This window comes from Rhopilema esculentum, chromosome 11, assembly GCF_057945365.1.
Source record: "Rhopilema esculentum isolate cy_ngs chromosome 11, ASM5794536v1, whole genome shotgun sequence".
In the NCBI taxonomy this organism is placed as follows: domain Eukaryota; kingdom Metazoa; phylum Cnidaria; class Scyphozoa; order Rhizostomeae; family Rhizostomatidae; genus Rhopilema; species Rhopilema esculentum.
Genome location: NC_142825.1, coordinates 5,807,809 through 5,830,195, shown reverse-complemented (window position 1 = coordinate 5,830,195; position 22,387 = coordinate 5,807,809). Strand labels below are relative to the sequence as shown.

General features: G+C 37.7%; 2 protein-coding genes across 5 annotated transcripts; both read left to right on the top strand.

Annotated features, from left to right (window-relative positions):
• The first annotated feature begins 1,998 nt into the window (after positions 1 to 1,998).
• Positions 1,999 to 13,679, top strand: LOC135693962 (complement C2). Of its 2 annotated transcripts, XM_065212560.2 has the most exons (12): positions 1,999 to 2,099; positions 3,878 to 3,932; positions 5,368 to 5,487; positions 5,831 to 6,019; positions 7,876 to 8,067; positions 8,609 to 8,782; positions 10,294 to 10,629; positions 11,101 to 11,430; positions 11,780 to 11,992; positions 12,250 to 12,482; positions 12,794 to 12,952; positions 13,377 to 13,679. In XM_065212560.2, exons 2-12 carry the CDS (start codon positions 3,878 to 3,880, stop codon positions 13,536 to 13,538), a joined length of 2,163 nt encoding a protein of 720 aa, XP_065068632.2. In that variant the 5' UTR covers positions 1,999 to 2,099; the 3' UTR covers positions 13,539 to 13,679. The 2 variants fall into 2 exon arrangements, with proteins under 2 accessions (XP_065068632.2, XP_088967157.1); XM_089111031.1 differs by lacking the exon at positions 7,876 to 8,067.
• Positions 13,680 to 14,197: 518 nt separating this feature from the next.
• Positions 14,198 to 22,293, top strand: LOC135693966 (uncharacterized). 3 transcript variants are annotated; one of them, XM_089111032.1, is made up of 4 exons: positions 14,198 to 15,400; positions 15,803 to 16,632; positions 17,067 to 17,109; positions 21,277 to 22,293. In XM_089111032.1, exons 2-4 carry the CDS (start codon positions 15,827 to 15,829, stop codon positions 21,613 to 21,615), a joined length of 1,188 nt encoding a protein of 395 aa, XP_088967158.1. In that variant the 5' UTR covers positions 14,198 to 15,400; positions 15,803 to 15,826; the 3' UTR covers positions 21,616 to 22,293. The 3 variants fall into 3 exon arrangements, with proteins under 3 accessions (XP_088967158.1, XP_065068647.2, XP_065068644.2); XM_065212575.2 differs by having other exon boundaries at positions 14,198 to 15,473; XM_065212572.2 differs by having other exon boundaries at positions 14,199 to 15,447; positions 21,277 to 22,292.
• Positions 22,294 to 22,387: the final 94 nt, after the last annotated feature.

Sequence of the window (22,387 nt, the reverse complement as noted above, 5' to 3'; positions counted from 1 at the left end):
CTACTTTAACAACAGACTGGATTCCAGATCTCTCCCAGCACGAGGCTGTGTTGAAAAGACTGGATGGTACTGCACCAGTTTTTTCTTAGTCTTCTGACAAGCTGTGTTTATCTGTTTTCTTTGGTTTTAAAAATGACGCAAGAATCGACCACACTTAACTCCAAAGTGAAAGGAAATCAGAATCAACTTAAAGAGCTATTCCCTCCAACCCAATCTGTCACTGGCAATTCCTTTTCGTGCCACTGGCATATTTCGTTAACTTTTAAAACAGATAATTCCCAAGCATACAGTCATATAAGAAAAACGTTAAAGCAGATCCATTGGGAGAAATTTGTGGTTAGGGGTGAACCAACCCCCCCCCCTTTATACCCCCTCGAGTGATGCACATATTGGCATTCGATATTTGTCACTATATAGCTTCTGAAGATAGTTTACGGTTCTTCCTCTCGGCTTGAACACACCTTTTGATTCTATTTCTATACCTAGAATTACACAAAGATGGTGTCCCTTCTCATTCTTACTAAAAGCCTGGTCCTTTCAGCAGGGCGCCCACGCCACAGAGGACATGCCTCCCCCTTGTTTTTATCAAAGTTTTCAAATCTATCAGTTCGTAGACTAAAGTAAAAACAAAATCCACAAGTAAAACACAGTCGGCAGAAATTTTGCCACAACCAGGGTTATAGGACAATTCTGTTATTTTGCTGCACCAGCTTGGAATCGGGAGCGCGGGCCGTGGGACAGTAGTATGCTTCCCCAACTGAGCCATCGTAGCAATCTAACTGGATACAGTTTATAGTTAGGGCAGGCACGGTGCCATTGGGGGCTCCCTAAAAATCAATGATAAATGTTTTTCGGAGAATCGTCGAGCTGTCTGATCTGAGCGTTATAGTAATTAGTTAAATTTTTGTCTGGGAGATGCCTTTTCAGGATTAATTTCAAAAATTAACCAAACTTGATTTTTAGTCCCCAGTCTAAATTTGTGGTGCAGTCTCTGCAGAGGCGCGTTAGGAAATCTAAGATACTATCAGGGACGCTTCAAGACCCAATGGCAAGCAAGCCGGCTTTCCGGGCAAATGCATTTTTAAAAAGATTCCAAGCTTTCGTGATTGATATTTCGATCTCAAACTATACTAGGTGTCTTACCAAAAATAAGCTAACTTTTGGCGCATGGAAAATTTTTAAGAAACGTAGCCATTAAGCAACCCGGGCCTTCTCAACTTCATAATAACCGGGCCCTCCGTAGATAAATTCGAGAAAATAACTCTGTTAATTCCAAAGATATCTATGTTCAAGAGAATAAAAGTCACAGAAATGAAGATAAAATCCTTAGCGGGCGTTGTGGCTAGGCGGGACACGGGGAAATTTCTCGGTGGCCCCCTTTCGAGTGAGTTTGTAAAACCCAAGAAAATATCTAATATGAACAAAATCTTTGGTGAGAAAACGCTGCACTTACATGTATACTTAAGTTAACAGTTCAGAATTAGAGGAGGTCAACATTTACAAACAGGCAACTATGAAAGAGATGCGTGGAATATGAACAGGGCCTCCGAGAGGGGGACAAAGGGGGGGGGGTCAAACTGTCCCAGGGAACTCCGAATTAAGAATTGAATTTTAACGAAACGCAACAAAGTATGCCTAAAAATTTGTAAAACGCGGTAAACGACTGTAAAAAGCATTCTGAATCGTGCTTCAAGCTAATTTAAAGGGCGTGGCCGAAAAGTGTTTCAAGCTAATCTAAGGTAGCGGTAGCCCACTTTCTCGAGTCACCGGCTACGGGCTACCGCTACCTTACGTTTTAGGCGTAGTTTAGACAGCGCGTTGTGGGCGCAGAGAAATAAATTATTCTGCCGTCAATTTAGAGATGCTGCCGTCAACTTTGTTTTCTCTCAGGTCAAACCAGCAGACATATTTTGTATTTAAAAAAGTCCATTACTTTGAACTGAAACCAGGAACTTCAATTTTTCATTAGCTGATATCTTCGAGTTATTGGTGACGAAACATCCGTTCTGCCATAACCGGAACTAAACAAAATAACAGAACCTTAACCGGAATACTTTTAACTTGTTACTGGAAGCTGATAGGTAGCCATCACTGCGAAGGTAAGAATCATGTTATATGAAATTTGAACATATCGTCTTAATTATTTATTTCGTCAATGCATGTTTTAAGGCCTCGTATACATTGATTGAGATGAACCTGGAAGTTTCAACCAGCCTATCTAATGTGCCAAAAATTGCAAAAGAAGGCAGCCGTAAATGTCCCTTGATTTTATCTCTTTGCATCATTTTTACTAATATTGTTTAGAGGGTTTTTAATGAAAATATAGAGTTCTTGTTCAATTACATAACGTAATTAACGTTTTCTTCTTCAGTTTTACACTCATTTTTTTTATAAGAAACAAAGGTCGATGTTGAGTACTCCAGTTTCTTAATGTTCTGGAAATTTCAAATCTCATCGTTTCCTAAGAGTTTCTTAACTATCATGTCATGAATGATGTTATGAAATGTTCGTGACCTTTTATATCACGTCAAGAGATTCGCTTCCGTTCTGATTATGTATTTAGATGTGGGAAGTTTATTTTTATCTCTTGTGTCTTAAGTTCTAGGCCAACAAGGCAATAATGTTCTTGGATTTTAAAAAAATTTCGTTGTTCTCAGTTTTATCACGATTTAATAGTTTCTTAATTTGTTTGCTACGAGTACTGAAGTTTCTTAATTTTTTCTGACTGTCCAGTACTCGTTTCTTATAGCCAGTTTCTTTTAAAAAATGAGTGTATAGTTATTGGGCACGGGCGCCCCAAGGAGCTACACTACTAGAGTCAGGTCCGCCCGTAGGTTCTCCCAACCATGCTCTTTAGATTGCCTTAAAATACCATTCAGAATATTTATTGCATTTATTTTCTTGCAGTCGTGCAAAACATTTTATTATTTTTAGGCATTCGTTTGTTACGTTTGCTTGATCTGTTCTCATAATGGAATTCAATACTTTATGAAACCAATTGATATTAATTTTAACGGAAATCCAATTGATAATAACGTGTGACAAGTTGTTTAATTAATGCTATTGGCATCTTGCCCTAGATGCCTTTTAATAAAAAGAGTAATACAATGTTTTCAAGGTTTCGAGAAAATTGGGAAGCAGGGAATTTCGAAAAGGAAGCAGAATCCAAGGTCTATTCTATAAGACTTAGAACTAACATTCACATAAAAGCCTAGTTCAAACAAAATAGGGTGTTTCATATGTGCACATGAACGACGGGGGTTACATACAGACAGACGTAAGTTGAATCTATGACATAAGAAGGTTATCAACCTTGAAGATTGTTTGAAAGATTAAATTTTTCAGCCAGAAGATGAGATTACATAAACAGTTTCAAATCACCGACGAGGGACCAACAACCTATGGGCAGCCAGGAGATACGATATTCTATCTCTGGTCCCCTGAGGTGTGCCAGAAACATGAGAAACTCCGAACTCTCCTCATCTCTCTTTCCCAGAGCTTGAAAAATTTAAAACATTCAATTGGATCGCTGTTCTTTCAACCAAGAATTCAACTTCGGTATCAAAAGGCCTGATGTCATCTTTTTCTCTCCTCAGTCCTTCCCTTCTTTACCTTTTGTGGTATTGCTATAGGTCTCTTTGGCTTCCCCCTACCATTACCTACCTAGAAAGGTCAAAGAAATAAAAAAAGAATGGGTTGGTGGCGAAAAGTGGTTTAAGGCACCAAGAGTGCTTGAGTTAAGTTATCCAGATCATCTATTTGCATGTTTGGGTGTAACTTTCTGAAGTGATATGAACAATGCTACTCCACTAATTCTGAATTCTCTTAATTATTGAAAAAACCAAAGAACTAAATTTACACAGTGTTTTCCTCCTAGATGGTGTGTTTAAAGGCCCCTCTCATTGCTGCACTGCTTCTCGTTATTGTAGAAGGTAGGGCCATGCATTGCCATATTAAAGTGAGCCACTTTCATGATGCAACCGACAATCACTGCCAAAAGTCTCGGAACACTTACGTTAGTTTTCAAAGACAAATTCAGCCACCCCCTCCCCCCCTCTCTCCCTAAGAACAATGTTGATTTACTAAAGAAAATTATGGAGTACGCTTTTTCTTGTGGCTTGTTTTATATTTTTCTATACTTTCAACATTGTTTTGGGGGGGAAGGGGGACGGAAGTAGTTGTATTCGGGAAATAAATGAAAAATAAAAAAGCACAGCGCAAAGTGTTGGTTGGTCCAAGTAATTTTGGCAGTGATTGTAACAACCGTAGTGGTTCTAAATATTAATGACACTTTCGATGATTATAAAAAGTAAAAGATGCAACTGTACTGAGTCCTATAAAGTCGTGAACTGAAGTAAGGAGATTATTGATTGCATAGTCGCTGTACATTGTTCTGGGTCTATGAAATGCACATTTTTATGGAGGGAGATAAATTGCTTTTTTCAGTTATATGCTAAAAATTGATTTTTCTATAGACACCCTCCTCAATCCACGGATACATGGAGCGCCTGTCTGGATAAATAATCAGAGGAAGAAACGAATTTTTGGTCTTTTCCACAGACAATAAAAGAAACACTAAGATGGATTTGAAGATATCAACATTACAAAGCCAGGGGTGCTCGAAAGCTATTAATTTTTGGGGTCCATACCAAAACATGGGGTCTGAAAATTCACGTCAAAGCAGATAAACTAAGTATTTTGTGTCAGTGAACATTTTAATGATATTTGCCAGAACACAATTGAAATCCTTTAGTAACCGTAAAACCATTTTCGGGGCGTCAAAATGTGTGGCTCAATTAGCGAGATTCCTTCAACCACAGTCTAGATATTGAGGGGTGACCAAATAAATACTTTACTTATATAAACCCCCGTGTATGGAAGGGTAGGAAGTACCTCCTTGGTTACAAGTACCTTATTATTTTCAAATATGTACAAGGGGGACAGCTGCAAAGTATCCAGCTAAGTAGTCTGATGATGCAGCTATGGCTACTTCAATTTTTTAGAAATAACGTCCAAATATGCATTATAAAGTACTTTTAATGACACAAATGAGCATGAGTGGCTTGACCTTCCCGATTGAGATGGTGGAGGGTCATCAGTAGTAAAATGTACCGAAGAAGTCATAGATGATGAAAAATGTTGGTGCTACTTCGTCTACTGATAGAGAATTTTACCGACAAAACAGGGAATTTTTAGACCAACTGAAGATTTACCGACACTCTCATAGAGAATTTGGGGGGTGTCACATCCTCTACACCCATCGCTAGCTACGCCCCCTATGAGCATTAAATTCTTTTTTATTTTGCAAATTATTTTCAATGACATGTCTGTTATACACGGTCGCTAAATTGCACATTGCTTTTTCAGGAGAAAAATGCAAGAAAGGATATTTCACGTGCAAAAGTGGCAAATGCATTAAAGAGAGTTACCATTGTGATAAGTTCCCCGACTGTGATGATAATTCAGATGAAGAAGGCTGCCAAAGAGGTTTTGTGACGATTGGTGCTTTTCTTCCAATTTTTTTGAAGCTTTTTGTATAAGGGTGCTATCCTTTTCAAAAAAGAGTGGGGAAAAAATGCATGTAGGAAAATTTGATTAATTTTTCGTTGAAAAAGGGGTTATTTTTACGTCCTTCTGTGTCGTGTTCCTAGTTGAGATGGTTTTTTATTTTTCCTATACGGTCCTGCCTCCATGTGACCCGTGGTAAAGGCACAATAGCCACAAGTATGATAAGTATAATATATAGTATGATAAGTATAGTATGATAAGTATGAAAACATAAGTATGATATCAGATGATACGAAGCTTATAGGCGTATATATCTTTCTAGTTTGCGGAAACATTAAGAAACTGAGGAAAGGCAAAATTGTTCATATTGGGAGCAAAACCATCCATGGAATTTTGCCAGGAGGTCTCTCTAGAGCGACTTGCAGGAAAGGGTATCGTCTTGTTGGATCGAAAAAAAGAGTTTGTCAAGAGGATGGGAACTGGAGCGGATTTAAACCCAAATGCATTTCGAGTATGTTGATACTTATAATTCCTCTTTTGCTGATTGATCTTTGTTCTGCAAGGTTGCCAATGCCAAGTTTTGGAAAATAATACCTGTGAGATTTCACAAGCGCAGCTAGTGAACAATGGAACTGGGGTCCAGGGCTGATGGCAGATGAATTCCGAATTTCAGTAGATCTGGAGCGCTCAAATGGTTCAAAACTAGACCATTCAGAATGCCTAAACATTTGTTTATTTCACATTGAAAACATTCAAGAAAAACACAGAAAACAATGAAAAATAATATAGATATACTGATACATGAACGCATTTGACAATCATTCGCGCAACAGGTCTGGGCAAGTGATTGTCATAAACAATGTAGTGGAATGGAATGTGTTCAGCAACCACTGATCGTGTAGGAGCCAAGGCCTCTGAAAGGACGATCTTGCGCAAATTGTGATAAAAGCTAAAAGGTATTTATCGACACTCATTTCTCAGACTGGGTCCCGATCCCATCTTTTTCAGCATGTCAAATTGTATGTTTGTACAAACTTCATGCTTTCATCGCGATTTGCGCATTCATGGCCCAGGAAGAAATCCATGAGAAAAGTAGCTCCGTCGTGAGACTGTGAGAAGAGGTGAATATCCGTGAGTCTCACGGCCAAACCGTGAGGCTTGGCAACCTTCAATGCCTGCCAAAAGCCTTGGAACACTGACATCAATTTCCAAGGTCAAAATCAATCACCCCTCTCTCCCCTACAGAACAATGTTGGTTTACTATCAAACGGGTTAGAATTCTAGGAAGCACTTTCTTTTGCGCTCCTTCTATGATATTTCTCTGAATCATCAACATTGTTTTGGGGGGAAGGGGGCGTAAGTAGCAATTTTTTTCATGAAAGGAATGAAAGATATAAAATGCAGCGTAAATTGCTGAGTGTTCCAAGTATACTTTTGGCAGGCATTGTTGTTTTGCATTTCACAGATTCAACCATCAGAATTTCCTAAGTGCTACTTTGGCTGATTCCCTTTTGTTGAATTCGAGTAGTGCTTGATGTATTTTAAAGACTATTTATATGCCATACACTTTGCCTCTCATTTCAAAATGCACTGGTTCGAGTTTAAATCAGCGCATGGTGTGTACGTTTGGCCATCTTTCAAAATGTATCACAACACTAGGGTCGCAAAGGTATGCAAACAGTAGACCAAAATCACCGCTCGTCAGAATTTGCTGTTTTAGAGATTCGTTTAAAATTTTGAAATAGTTTTCATGTTCAGGATGTACAATAAAGTTTACAGATTTCGCTACCTCGTCATTCTCCGCCTTCTAGGCTCTCATTTTTAGAGCAGGTAATGTTTTGACTGTTTTCTCGCCGTGTTTATTCTTAGAATTTTGCACGCCTCGCCCAATGTTAACAATATAAATTTTGAATAGAACATCCAGCAACATATTATCAATCATGACTATTTCTCATAAATATTAAATTGAAATTCGACAACATACAATGCTCTTCAAAAATTTGTTAAGAACCAAATTGCTTTATGGCTCGGATCTTTGGATTTTAAAATTCTGCTTCACAGCTTCTTTAGCAATGTCGTTTTAGAGGATCAATAGCAAAAGTATTCAGCCAATAATCAGAACTAACAAATTTCAAAAGATTTAGACTGTTATATTTTTTCATGTGTTTACGTGACATTATTTAGTTTATAATCTCTTGGTTGACATTGCTGCTTCTAAGGTCAAGTCAGCGGTTAAGCGCAGAAGATATGCGCTGCCAGTGGCTTATAAAATTTGCGATCAGAGTATATAAGCTGCGCTCCTTCGTCGCGTTGCAAACATCTAGTATACCTAATGAACGTATTACGAAAAGACTTCTTTGTTCCAAGGGAAAAGTCGACGTGTTTATTGCTCCGTACCAAAAACTTTGAAAAATGGGAGAATTAATGGTAACAGCGTGGCAGAGTCTTCCATATTGAATTATGAGTGTGACAAAAACTTCGAAATTACGGGACCAACATCAAGAGTCTGTCAGTCAAATGCGAGATGGTCACAAGACGATCCTTTTTGTGAACCAAAGTGTAAGTTTTTATATGAATGCAGAAATCATTATGCAGAAAGTAATTTTTTACAAGGCTTGGTCATATACGCACAGGCCTTCTTCGTAAAATTACTGTAACATGAAATTGTTATGTAATCAATAGACTATATTAAGCTAAGTTTCATGATCAATTCCAAAACTGCAATACTTCATTAGGGAAGCTCGATTCTTTAATTGCTATATTTAAATCAATTTTCAACTGGGTTTACATGTCTATAGGCATTTTGTGGCGTCAGGTTTTGTGGTCAAATGAAAATTTTACTGAAATTATATTTTCATGACATCATTGCTTGAAAAATATAGCATCACAATAGTGGATAACTTAAGCTTGAAAATCCCACCCCTCCCCTCCTTTGACTCTATTTTGCATTTCATCTACTAACCCTACTGTACTTTTTTCACTAGTTCCTTAATTATTAGCAGTATGATACTGAAGGAAAGTATAAAATACTTACCAACTCTTACTTACTAATTTTTGGCTGTAGTCTTTAGGGTGCGAGATAATTCATTTTTTTCTGTAGACTGTACACATCCAGGAAAAATTCCAAATGGCGTTGCGTTGGGTTCCCTTCTTCTGGCAGGTTACTCACTCCGTTTTGTTTGTAATCCTGGGTTTACTTTGGTTGGTGAAAAGACTATCAAGTGTCAAAAGGGCGGCTCATGGGATGCCCTGCCACCCAGATGCATTTTAGAAGGTGCGTACTGAAGCGTTTAGGAAGTGCTGGCACGCTTAATAAGCTTCTTTGTGTTTCAATATGTGTGTTATTTCTGTTTTATTCTTGTAATTCACAACACATAGGAACAAAATATGCGAGCCCCAAGTCATTCATTGTAGGTGTGAGCACTTTTGTTAAAGGAAAGCCTTATGGTTGTAACCAGGGATGTGCCGATGGGATGGGGGTGGGGGCATCATGCCCCCATGTCTGCAAAAATTCAAGTAAACTGGTCATGCAGCAGCAGGGATTTTAGCGTTAATTAAGAAGTTTGACCAAATTTCAACCTGTGATATATTTATTTTGCTTATCAGGGTTGGTCATAGTCAACTTTCATTTTTGTAATATTGCAAATGAGTTTCTACAAGCAGCAAACCAACGGCTATAATTCGCCAATAAATGGAAATCTCAGTGATGCAGGCGATTGAACATTTCCGACTTATAACTTACTATAGGGTCTTATAGCCGATATCTCGAGTTTGGATGGAGCCTACAATCGTCCACAAAGATAGTGAGACTGCATTTCCTCCCCCCCCCCCCTCACAAAAATGCCGACTTCTGTCTGGCGTAACTTACCCAAAAGAAAACCTATCGAAATGATTTCGTAAGCCATTCGTAATTTTTAATTAGGCTTCAGGTTGACTTATTTGTTGCTGAAACCTTCCACCGTCCCCTTCCCTCCTCCGCCCCCTCCAAGCAATGTTGTTTGCTAAGATCTGACGAAATAGTTGCAAATCGTGTGTGCAAAAATCGTATATAATAACAGGATCTCAACAACATTGCTTGAAGGGAAGGGGGGAGATCAAAAACAATTCTTGTAGATTACTATCAATAAATTTGTTCTGATTTCATCATTGGTCTTATTATGTTTTGTGAAGGATTTTAGCTAGTAGCCATCTTAATTTTCCGAATGCTGTGCTCGTCACATGATGTTTCTAAACACACTACAATAATACGTACATCACTTCATTGCACGGAAATTATTTTTCGCTTGTTAGTAATTCGTTTCACTTATAATAGGTCTGGATGTTTTGCGATAATTTATATTTGAGCCAAAGTATTTCCAATTAGAGAAACTCCAAGGATTTAAAGTATTTGGCAAACTTAGTCATATTTGCCACCAAAGTCTTTTTAAAACCTTATAGATTAAAGGAAATATTATTAATTGAAATAATTGTTATGAAGAGTTCAAAAGTAGCTGTAGTCCGTTTTTTCGGTTTAACCTATATTTGGCTTTTCGCAAAAGATGCTCATTCACCCAAAAATACGTGTGGATTCACCCAAAACCGCGAAATCCACACAAACTGGTTTCTTGGAAATTGCTAAGAAAAAATCAAGCATTTCGCAACATACTAAAAGCTTTCTCTTCTGACACTCCTTAGAGTCCTTGTTTGCTATTGCAGAAAATCTTAATAAACTAAATGCTTTCTTCCTCCACTGTTAAACATCCTCCACTATTGTTGTCCATGACATAATGAATGTTCTTTTGCTAGATGAAGCACTGAAAGTGGATGCACAAAGACTCAAGAAAACATTCGTTAACAGGCTGAAGCTGCTTACTGTGGATGGTCGAGGGAGATCTGCCGGCTTCTCTTCAGCTGCTAGGGGCATTGATTTGATATTTCTGATAGACGTCTCGGATAGCGTTGGGCGAAAGAATTTCGAAAGATCCTTGGATTTTGTAGAAAGTATGGTTGAATATTTTGGAATATCATCAAGCGAGAAAGGAACCCACGTTGCCTTGATTGTGTTTGCCAACGAAGCTAAAATCATTTTCAACCTCAAAGATGATCGGGTTTACGAAAAAAAAATTGCCAAGGAGGAATTAGGTAAGAGCTCGCAGGTTTATGATATATGGTAATGTCGCAATATTTCTTGCTGCTTAATTAATTTTTTTGCCTTTTCTCTGATGAGCCTGAAAATCTTTCTAATCGAGCTAAGGATACATTTTAGAATATAGTTTTAGGTTACCTTACTCTTTTAGATATATATTTTATCGTAAGCTGTAAAATGGAGGTATCAATAATACATTTCCGTCCAACAGAAAAGACTTTCTTGCCAATTTTGGCAGTGTTGCTTCTTTTCTTTGGAAGTTCTGACTTTTATTTCAATTAAAATGTGAAGATATTGCTTGTTCTATCACACTACTGCGTTACAACTGAACAAATAACACAAGGTATCCCTACCTACTCTCGAATTGATTTCTTTGTTACAGCTGATGTTTATTTCAAAAACAGTATCTGTCATCAATAAAGTATATTTAGTAAAATATTTATCTAACAAATTATTTTCCGATATAGCAAACCTTAAATTTTCTGGTGGCGGTACTGGAACAAGACTGGCGCTTGATACAGTTAGACTGAACGTCTTGCCACAGACGAGGAAATTCGCTAAAAAGGTCCTGTTCCTTATCACGGATGGAAATTACAACATTGGAGGAGATCCTGCACCAAATGCGAAGGTTTTAAGAGATGATGGGGTCGAGATTTTCACAGTTGGTGTGTCCGGCTTTGTTTCTAGAGAAGGCCTGGAGGAGCTTGCATCCCTCCCTTTCCAAAGGCATATCTGGATGATCAAGGATTACGAAATGTTTGGTAAACTAAAGAAATTGGTGAATGAAAGCTTTGTTGGTATGTGCAACTGCATTCTTGTATATAATCACAGGCAGTTAAAAAGTAGGGGCGTTCGGGGGCCGGGGTGGCCATGCCCTCCCCCACTTTTTTGCGAAGCTGGTACTTTTAAAGTCGTAGTAAAACGAGGAAAGAAGCCTTAGCCCCCTACTTTTGCTAGCTTTGCCCCCCCCCACTTACAAATTTTTGGCGTAGGCCCTGAAATTCTAGTCTAATATAATAGACAGCAATTTTGTGTGAAATTCTATTCAAGATGTAAACTTACTGCCACAGTCTTTTCACAAACTTACAAGCTTCTTTTCTTCGTCACGAATTAATGCTAAGGGAGCTCATTTTCTAATAATTGCAGATTATACAAGTTGTGGTCAAGGTGGCAATACAAAGAGTAAAACACCTAAAAAGACGACAGATATCACTGATCACGGGGCTTGGCCTTGGGTTGTTACTGTAGAGGTTGATGGAGAGACGCGATGCGCAGGAATTCTAGTGGATGCAAGCTGGGTTTTGACCGCAGCCTCCTGTTTGAAATCCGCCAAACCAGCCAATGTTTACATAGTTGCAGGTATGGGTTACAGTAATACCTATTAAAAGGTCATTTGTGTCACCCTAGCCAACCTACTTGGGCTAAATATCATTAAGATATAAATGATGATAGAGAAGCGAGATGAGAGGTGTACCAATTTTGCTGCCCTTCTGTTTCTATCCTTGCCAAATTTGCCTGATCAAAAATAGGAAGCCACTATTTAAAAAACCAATTGCATTTCATAGGCGAGTGACCATTTTTCCCCTAGAGTTGATAGCAATAAATTTGTATTTCAGGATTGAATAGCCGAAATAATTTCACTGGCTCCGAGCAAAGACGAGGAATTAGAAAATTTTTCATAAGTCAACGGAAGGATGCGTCAGCTCATCTTGCCATGCTGAAGGTCGAAAAGAAAGTAGAATTGAACGAGTACGCTAGGACAGTGTGCTTCCCTGATGAATATGACAACTTACTCAGTGTGAGACCTTTTAAAAATGCATTTGTTGTTGGTTGGGGAACTAAAGAAAACGTGAGTAGAAACGCCCTTTATCTCTATACATTTTATTTCTATATGTTTAAGTAGAAGTTCCATATGTTCAAGTCAATGGACCACCCCGGCCAAGGCCCCCCGTCCTCCAAGTATCTCGGCCCTTGCTTTGTTCGAAGTCTATGGTTTTAATATTTTTTCGTATTCTCGTTTTTTTTCTTGTTCTTTAATATTTTTAGGGTATTGATCTAACATATCTTTAAAGAAAAAATAAATGTAAATTCTTCTGTTCTATCGATTGTTTCTTCTCATGCTAATTAAGTGCAAACCAAAAATTGTATGTTTTCACACAGCCTTACTTGGAACAGAGACAAGGGTATGTTGAAATCATTGGCAACACTAGATGCAAGGAAGCCACGCGAAGATTTAAAATAACTGAAAATCATATATGTGTTAAGGCAGCTTCTTCAGGAGACGCGGCTTGTGCTGCGTCCGTGGGAAGCCCTCTATTGGTTAGTAAAGATTAATTTTTTTTCATTTTGAATGATTTTTGTTCTCCAATGCGCGGGCTGTTCTAACTACAAAAAGGTTGTTGGGGAGCAGGACTGCTATGGCCCAATTTCAGAGAACCATCACGAAACCTGGTATTCATAAAATATCAAGTAGCCTCTCTGTGAACTGCATATTTTCAATTTTGCATTTTCAAGCAGTTTTCTTCAACTGAAATGTTGAGTTTAGCTCCCAGCCTAAAAACGGGTTTTGCCCGATTCCTTTGATGAAATGAAAACTTGCGTGACGGTTTAAATGAATTTTCGGGTGGCGAAAGGGATTGCTGTAAATAGCATTGTTTGCTGACTTGACAAATAATTTTTCACGATAAGATTAGAATAGCTGCAAGGTACGACGATTTTGCTATTGAAATATTTTCTTTTAAAGATCCAAAGATCGCGTACTGTCGGAGGAAGACGGGCAATTTATTCGTGGTTTCTGGCGGGTGTTGTCCAGAAGAACCGCGGATGCCATGGCAGAAAGTTCACAGTGCTTACTAACATATACAAGGCCAAAACATGGATAGAAGATGTCATTAAGAATGAATGAGAAAAAGGGACATTGTTTAATAGCGAGGAATTGTCGTCAAAGCAGTACGATGTGTGTAAAATTAGACTAGTGTATTGAGCATTATATTTTTCAGTTTAGAGTTTACTATCAAATGTCAACAGAATGATTATTTTTGTCACTGATCCGTATATGTTTTAACCTGGCGACTAGGCGAGGTGTTATTTTCCTCCTGTCGTAAAGGTCCTCTTTCCTTCTCTGTTTTCCTTATTGTAGAAGGTAAGGGTGTAAACTGCAATGTTATAATGAGCTCCTCCAAACCTTGTAAATGGACACAGATGATTCTTTAAAGAGCCACCTCTTGTTACGTTAACGAGAGGCAAGCATGACCTTTTAAGGGAATCTGCCCCCGCCCCCTGATTAGTTGTAAGGATACGAAGAAAAAATATGGAGATGTTAGACAATCGTGTTCATTTGATAATAACAATTCCATTCCAACTAGATTCTCTTAAAAATAGCTTTGAAAGAAGCAAACATTTTAGAACATACCGTAAATCCTTGAATTGGCCCCCCTCTCGAAAAAGCTCTCCCCTCGAATAAGCCCCCACTCTAAAACCACAAACTGTCAATAAACCAGGTCTTTTAATAATGTCTTCTTATTGTCTACAAAAATTTTATAAGCCCCCCCTCGTATAAGCCCCCCTCGTATAAGCCCCCCTCTCGAATAAGCCCCCGTCCAAAAATATCAAAAATAAATAAGCCCCCAGGGGGCTAATTCGAGGATTTACGGTACTGAAGCTAGTTCTGTTTTTAAGTGGCGAATGGCAATTGGACGAAAACAACCACTAATCAAAACTTCAACCTATTTAGAGCATTTTTTTGAAAAATTATAGTAGCAAATGTCTTTGAACAGAAACCGCAAAAAGCCTCCTTGAAATGGATCCATATATTTCGCGATATTGCATCAATTGTCGGCTGCTCATTATGTGCAGCCTTTCTGGTATGTAAAAAGTCTTTCCGTACAAGAACAGTAAAAATTTATCAAGGGTTGGCAGACCAAAGAAGTTTACGACGCCGAGGGACGAAAGGTCATTTCTGAGGGAACTGCGAAGTATTAGGCCATACAACCCTTCTGCATATTTTGCTGTTATAATCAGGAAAATCGAAAGAATCCTGTCTTTTCTTGGTTATGCTTCATAAGTTGAAGCATTTTCTTAACTTGTTATTTCATTTTGGGGAAACGTAGGCCTATATTATTTGTAGAAAGATTGCCCAAATCTGAAAAATTTCCGTTCCAAAACCGAATCCAACGGAACGCCATAATTCGTTTATCGAATTCGTCCCAATACTTTTTGAGCGTAAGTGTAGTTAATTTTTAAGAGTGGATGGTCTGTATCAATGGAGCTAATTTTTTAAAATTAGGCCCACTACATATATTATGGTTGTTACTAAAATCCTTGTAGCACAGTAAAGAAATTATCAGAACAACTGTTCATACTAAACTTAACAAAGATGAAGCATAAAAGCAAAAACCTACAGCATCGGAAATTTCAACAATTTATTCACCATTTCGGACGGGGGTCTAACTTGTTTGACGTGAGTGAGATTCTTTTGTATCGTTACTAGGAAACAAGGATGTTGTTGTAGCCAGTGATCACGCGCCATCATTGTTAGAGTCCCTACCTAAGTCAACGGTGTAAGAAAATCCCTTCGAACTGAGCACTCAAACAGTCTCTTCTTGCTATTATCGGTGTTCACTGGGTACTTTGAAAGGTAGATCACCACAAAACCGGCGAGGTCGATGTCAAAGTCACCTTGACCGTTGATGGAATTTGCATGTTTTTCCGCAGATGGCTTTAGGCCTATTGCTTCCGTACGTTTGCAAAATGGGAACTGGTTCAGTGGCATGTCATTGATGAAATAGTGCGATTTACAGCAAATTAAATGGCCAGTGGGTGAAATTTAAGGAATATCATAGTTTGTATTCCTTTGTTTCTTATCGAAAATTAATTTAAGTGAAATTCATAACATTTGCATTTAACTGTTTGTTAATTGTCTTAATCAAGTTATTCGATATGTCATGCTGATTCCTTGAATTTGTCGATGTTTTGTATAGATAACTACGAAGTATTGTGTATGGTAACCAAACACACCGGATTTCGTGGACGGCAGCCTGTTAACCAGATAAGATCTCCGTGGTTTGAATTTTCATTTAAAACCGGGCTCTCAGATGTTGGATTAGATTTCTTCATTCAATCCACTTCTCTTACCAGCCTGCCTGTAAGTATTCACAACTTTTTGTGCAGGAAGCGCCTAAACCATGTTAAAAGATGCCTGGATTCGATTTAGAAGCCTCACTTATTGCAGAAGATGAAGTGATTACAAAATTGATTGAAATATCAAAATCAACTCCAAATAACGTTGAATGTCAAGGGCAATTAGCTTGCTCGCACTGTGGCAAATATAAAAGTACGCTTCGAAGTTTTTCTGAGAGAGAACTGGGAAGATGGGGAACTGAAGATCCAGAAGGACAATTTCTTAACCATGCATCTAAGAGTGCATGTAACTGTTCCTATGGAACAGAAGGTCGCAAAAAGCAAGATACAAAACCAAAGAGAAAAGGACTTGCAGAAACTTCAAGAAATGAACAGAACAATTCAAAAGATTTCATTGCTCATAATATAAGATTTTGCAACGCAAACAGATATCGAGACAGCTATGGGAGTCAGATAACAAACCAATTTGTACATTATAAAGACACAAGCTGCTACATTGTAAAGTATCGTGCAAAAAAGCTAGAGCAAGTAGAACATAGCTCTTACCAAATTGATCAGTCCCTTTTTAATGAAGAACTGTGCAGATCACTGACTAATTCATTGTCAAATTTGGTAGGAAACATAAGTTTAACCAAAGGGGATGCAGTAGCAAGTCAAACTGACTTGACTAAGAGTTCTAAAAGTAGTGCCAGATTGAAGGACTCTCAACTTCTGAGCAACCTGACTTCAAGTACAAGTGACATGGACATTTCTGATGGTCAAAGAAAACATAATCTAAAAGAGATTGAATTTTGTTTGAAATGTGGAGATAATCTGAAAGAACAAGATTTTCTGACCCTCTCTCGTGGCATACCATTAAGGTAATTTGTCTTTTTTAAATGGAAAGAAGGCCATTTTAGCAAAAATTACAACTTTGTAAGCTGCAAATAGGCATTTTACTGTGTTTATGAAAAGTAGGAGGCACATGCTTGATTTTCACCCTGTGCCCATAGTTCCTATATGTATGCAATCTACTTTAGAAAATGCCCACATTGTTTCTTCCATGTCCTTTCATGTCAGAAATCACTTAAAGTTGGATTTTTACCTGGTTTTTTATGTCACTTAAGTTTGAGAAAACAGGGTATGATAAGCTCATCCATACAAATGAAGGATTTAGTTTTATTTTGGAAATATTGGCAGATAATAATATCTTTTATCACAGTCCCAGAACAACCAAGTTTGGTTTTTTTTTTTTTCTGTAAACAATTATTTTTTGTAAGAACACTTCATTACTGAAGTTCCAATATTTTGACAGGGGAACCAGCCACGAGAAAATAGAAGAGAAGAAGGTAAAGAAGGTAAGTCGTTTTTAGATTCATTAATTCAGCCAAGCTTGTTGTTTAGATCTAATTTGCATCCAATCATGGACAAAGGAACATTTTTCACATTTGGTAGATTTCTTTCAAACCTGGAGTTGTTATTTTCATAGGGTTGAATTTCTTACAGCATGATACAGTGTTTACTTTTTGATATGTCTCATCAAGTCCTTTTTATCAATTCACCCCCTCAAGCTAATTGTGTAAAAGTAAATTGCTGGTAGAAACAGTTTGCATCAAAAATTCTTTCCTTTCTTTTTTCAAAATTAAGGATGCCAGGTAGAAACTTGTAGTTTTTTAGGTTTAATAACAATTTCTGTCTTTAAGATAAATTTTGAGTTTGCTGCAGATTTGCATTCTAAAAATTTAAATTTTGGCCATAAAAGAATTCTCAAAATTTAAATTTTGACAAATCCACAAAGCAGGATTGAGCATGTACTTTTTTGGTTTGGGAGAGAACAATAACAGTTTGTGTATAGTAAAATCTGGGCAAACCTATTGGCAATCTCACACCTTTTGATAACATTGATGTCATGATGCCCCACATAACTTAGTAAGTAGGCCTCTTGAAAGAATGGTGAAAGATAGGAAATAAGTTCTTATAGCAATGTTTCATGTAAGGTTCTCATAATACTTTTGCTAAATTATGTCATGGATAACATAAACAACATCAATTTAACCATTATAATTTCTGCATTGTGCTGATTGTGTGCAGAAACTGGATAGTTCCTAGCTGAATGTTAAAGAGTTTTAGTACCAAATGTTTGAGAGTGAAATTTCTTTATTTCAACTGGTTTAGGTTGGGGTGAGTGGGATGCAAACATGATGTTGGCAATTATGTATTGCATTCTGACTAAAGTCAGAACTCATTGGTCCACTGTACTCTTTCTATTGATTCTTGGCTGCATCTTGCCAAATGGTAACAAGTTGCCTCTCTTGGAAAATAATCACGATATCAGAAGATGCTGAAAAGCTTAACCACAACAAATGTGTCTTTAAATACAAATTTTGTTTAAGGTATTATGATACAGAATAAGCAATTCATGTCTTTCTGTGTTGAAGACATCAAGCATAACAGACACATTCATTTTTGAGCGGTGAAAGCCCTGGCATCCTTTCACTCATTGATATGATCACGTATTAGTGTGATAAAAATTACTTTATCAGTAGCGTAACCACTGTCAGTTTTCTTCTTTTCCTCGAAAACTTTGTGATTAAAGAATTTAAACTAATATCACGTTGGTCAACCGAGGACCATGAATACATTCTTTTCTAACCAGGATTACGCTATAAAATGATTTTGTTTAAACTGACTTAAACAGGTCACCGCCGAACACAGCAATTCTTTTAAAAATGTCACGTTTAGCACTGATATTTCGTGATTTGATCATCCACGTTAATCATGCTTAAGATCCATCACGTAAGGCATGCATTTCAAAAAGAACTACGTTTGAACTTCAAAATGATCACTCGGAAGAGGCAAATGATCCAGGCTTTCATTATCATACACTTTAAAAATCACACGCATCAATATCGTAAACCGTATTTCCTCTAATTAACGCCGCCCATACAGACATGGATATTCTCATTACTTGACTTGACTTGACATTCTTTTTATCTTTTTTCATCGCATTTTTCTTGTCATTTTTCATTTGACAAACTTTTATTTTTTATTGAACGCTGCCCTCTGATGAACGCCGCCCTCTATTGAACGCCGCATCCAAAATTTGGAGTTTGTAATAAACGCCGCGTTTTTTAGAGGAAAACGGTATACCTTTGAAATAATGGATAAGGTTTAAATCGATCGTTCTGAGAATCTCTCGCGACGACCCTTCTCAGAGGCGGAAATTGATCATTTTTCTTAGGGTAGCGATAATGCAAGCTCAGCCAACAAAACTTTTTCCGCTTGAAATAAGCGTGGGCGTCACTTGAGGGGAGGGGGGTATTTGGGTGACTCACCCCCCCCCCAACCACGAAAGAAGGCACAACTGATTTTCACAGGGCAAATGTTTTCGACCAACGGATCTGTTTTGTTGTTTTTCTTATGTACCTTAACAAGAAAGTAGGTTATGCTTGTTATTTGTCATCTCCAAAGCTAAAATGATACAGACTACCTGTGACAGAAGTAGAAATTGCCAGCGTGATCTTGGGCTGGATGGAATAGATTCTAAATTGATTCTCAATTCCTTTCACCTTAAGTGTTACACTCATTTTTATGGTTACACCCTTGGTTGATATTTGTGTCTTATTTAAAACCGTACTAGAAAGACAAAGACTGCTTGCCAGAAAACTAAAAAACTGTAAACGGGGCTTTTTGGGTTAAAATTTGATGGAATAGTTTCGCATATTTGGGTCTAAATTTTCGTTGACTGTAACCAGAAGCGTGACTTTAAGAAGGGAGTCGACTATATACTGTTTTATATCTATTTTTGTGGATGATATAGGGTGTATTGTATAAATTCATGTAGGTTTTCAAGCTTGTGTTTGCCAGATGAAGATTATGAAGAAGACCAATTTTTTCCAAAATATTCGACGACGCCCCATCGGGGCATTGCTCAAGATATGTTGTTCTATTGTTTTCATGAATATGTTGGCATAATTTTGGGCAAAAGGTTGTGGTGCCTTAAGGGAGGTTGATAAAATTTACCATTACACTCTTCTTTATAAGAGCCAGTAAATTGAAGGTCAGGCTGGTTGTTCTTAATTTTTTCGAAATATTTATGGGGTATAAGCAGTGCGATTGCTAGCTTTTCGCTCTAGGGAAGTGTCCAGGCCTCATTTGCCAACAAAGTGCGCGAGAAAATCTTCATTTGCCGCCATGTTTGAATATTCACCGAAGAAGCAACCCAGGATGGAAAAACGTTTTTGAGACGAAACATTGTTGAAAGTTACATTTTACAGTAGTTCAGCCTCAGCTTGTTCTTAATTTAATTTTTGACCAATTTTGAGGCTCGTGTTCTTATAAAGTTGTTCTTATAAAAATAGCGTGTAAAGGCAATATAATTAAGTTTGAAAATAAAGATCACCATCTGTTGTATTTTATTTGCAGCAGGATAGTTTTCCCATAATGATTTTTGATTGCATTGAGGAAGGCTTTGCTACCCTCATCTTGTGAAATGCTAGTGTATGTCGAAAGTGTGTTGTAAAAAGTGAGCTCTTTGAATCCAGTTTCATTCATTTAAAAATTTATCTTGCTCGTGAATCTTGTGAACACATCGGTGAACTTGTGGACACATCGGTGAACTTGTGGACACACTGAGCAAGGACCTAAGTGGGAACAACTTACCTTAAGAAGTATTTTGGTTTTACGGGAACTGAGGGCCAGTTCCCAATCCCAACATTTCCAACTTTTGCCAGAGCAAAATATTTTTTGCAGGGCAGATATGCTGCCACCCTCCCCCCCCCCCAAACAAAAAATGTATGAAGTGACATTCCTGGAAATAAGTCATAATGCGACGTCAGAAGATATAGAACAATCCTCTCAGAAAATTATATTTGGTTCAGAAATCAAAGAAAGAGCTAGTGCCTTATGCCAAGACAATCTTTTAGCAGAATTCAACTCTTTTTAGCCTTCACTTTCCATATTCCACCTATTCAGCCACAGAAGTATCCTAGATCTTCACTTCAAGTTAACAGACAAAATCATAAAATTTCCGATAATTTTGAATTTGCCCCACCACACCTCCAACGATTTCCGCCCCTGACCCTTTTCTTCCCTAAATGGGGCAGTTCCGCTCTCACACATCTTTTTGCATAGTTAAAACCCAAAGAGCAAGCTTTTCTTATATTTTCTTCGATACAGGCCGCGCCTCAATCAAAAAACTACTCTAGTTATGGTGTACTCTCCGTTCTATTGTTACGGTGTATTCCACGTTCTACGTTCTGTAGCTGCTTGATAAATCAATTAGTGCTGGCCGCTATCTATTAATGTTTGATGAATTTAGCCACTATCAAGGCGACTGTAAACAACAACTTTGTACAGATCCAATTTGAACTTTAAAATGAAAGCAAAAATCAAATACTTAACCACTTGCATCTTCATTATATGGGCATTGCAGGTTGTATAAAATATTAATAGATTTCAATGATTTCTCTGGTACATGACATATTAGTTAAACTGACAAAAGTGTCACCCTGTTGTCTTTTCAGCTCATAAAAAGAAGTTCGGATCACCGACCTCGTTTGATAATAGAAAAGCCTATTTCGGAGCTAACACGCACAGATATCGACCAATCCTTTACGAACGAGCTGCAGCCATTTTGTCAGCAAATGCCCATCCAGAAAAACACTTTACTTGAAAAACGACCAGTTGTAAGAAAGGATGACGGTAGAGGCCTCCACTCTCCTGCTAAGCCGAGGTACTCTGAAGGGATTAGGATGCAAGAAGAGAATCGAAACAGTCGTAGAGGAACTGGAAAGTCGTTAGATCGGGCAGATTTCCTTACTTGCTATCGAGAGAAGTATCATCTACTGAAAGAGTCGACATAATCGAAATTGATAACAACAGAGAAATAAGCTACATGTTATGTTTTTCATCTTGAACTGTTGGCAACCACAGTTATGAATTAATTATGGCTATGATCAGGACTTAGAATATTCTAAATGTTATTGCTACTTAGAATAAGATTCTTCAGACAGTTCAAATCTCGCCAAACTACATATATATCTAGCATTTCTCTAAAAAAGGATCAGATATCGTCCTGATAGGAATCCTTAAAAGAAGAGAAAGGGTTGATAGCAAAAATTCCCTTCGTGCCGAAAACGTTTTCGATTAAACAGGGTGAGAGTCTTCGTTGTGTTCGCACCAGGTAAAATCCCGTCAGGCAAATAGTCCACGATCAGTGAGACTGGAGCACGGGGCGCGGGAGGACTGATCCCGTTCCCTCACAAATTTAAGCAATTTTCTTTACTTTGCCATTTTATTGCCCTTCTTTATTGGTGCTACGCCATTTCTGCCCTGAACCTCTTCCGGTGTCGCTGACCACGATTTCGACACCTTAAGCAATTTTAGGAAGTAGTCAATTTAAAACAGAATTTTCAAGGTACAGATTTCATCATTAGTTTAGTTAAGTTTGAGTAGAATTACTAATGTATTAGATGTTACTTTCGTTTAAAAACGTTCCGTTTAAGCACTTTCGAATAATGCCTGTATTAAAGAGTTGAACAAAATTTTTCAATTTGATATATTGTAAATATCTATATAATCAATTTTTAAAATGCATTCAATTTCACTGTGATTAATTTTTGCTTGTGCAATTCT

Bases quoted from the DNA above. Each gene is read 5' to 3' on its own strand.
- LOC135693962 (XM_065212560.2), top strand. From the start codon at position 3,878: ATGGTGTGTTTAAAGGCCCCTCTCATTGCTGCACTGCTTCTCGTTATT. The intron at 8,783-10,293 runs GTGCGTACTGAA...TTCTTTTGCTAG, and splicing joins ACCCAGATGCATTTTAGAAG to ATGAAGCACTGAAAGTGGAT. The intron at 10,630-11,100 runs GTAAGAGCTCGC...TTTCCGATATAG, and splicing joins AATTGCCAAGGAGGAATTAG to CAAACCTTAAATTTTCTGGT.
- LOC135693966 (XM_089111032.1), top strand. From the start codon at position 15,827: ATGCCTGGATTCGATTTAGAAGCCTCACTTATTGCAGAAGATGAAGTG. The intron at 16,633-17,066 runs GTAATTTGTCTT...ATATTTTGACAG, and splicing joins TCTCGTGGCATACCATTAAG to GGGAACCAGCCACGAGAAAA. The intron at 17,110-21,276 runs GTAAGTCGTTTT...TTGTCTTTTCAG, and splicing joins AAGAGAAGAAGGTAAAGAAG to CTCATAAAAAGAAGTTCGGA.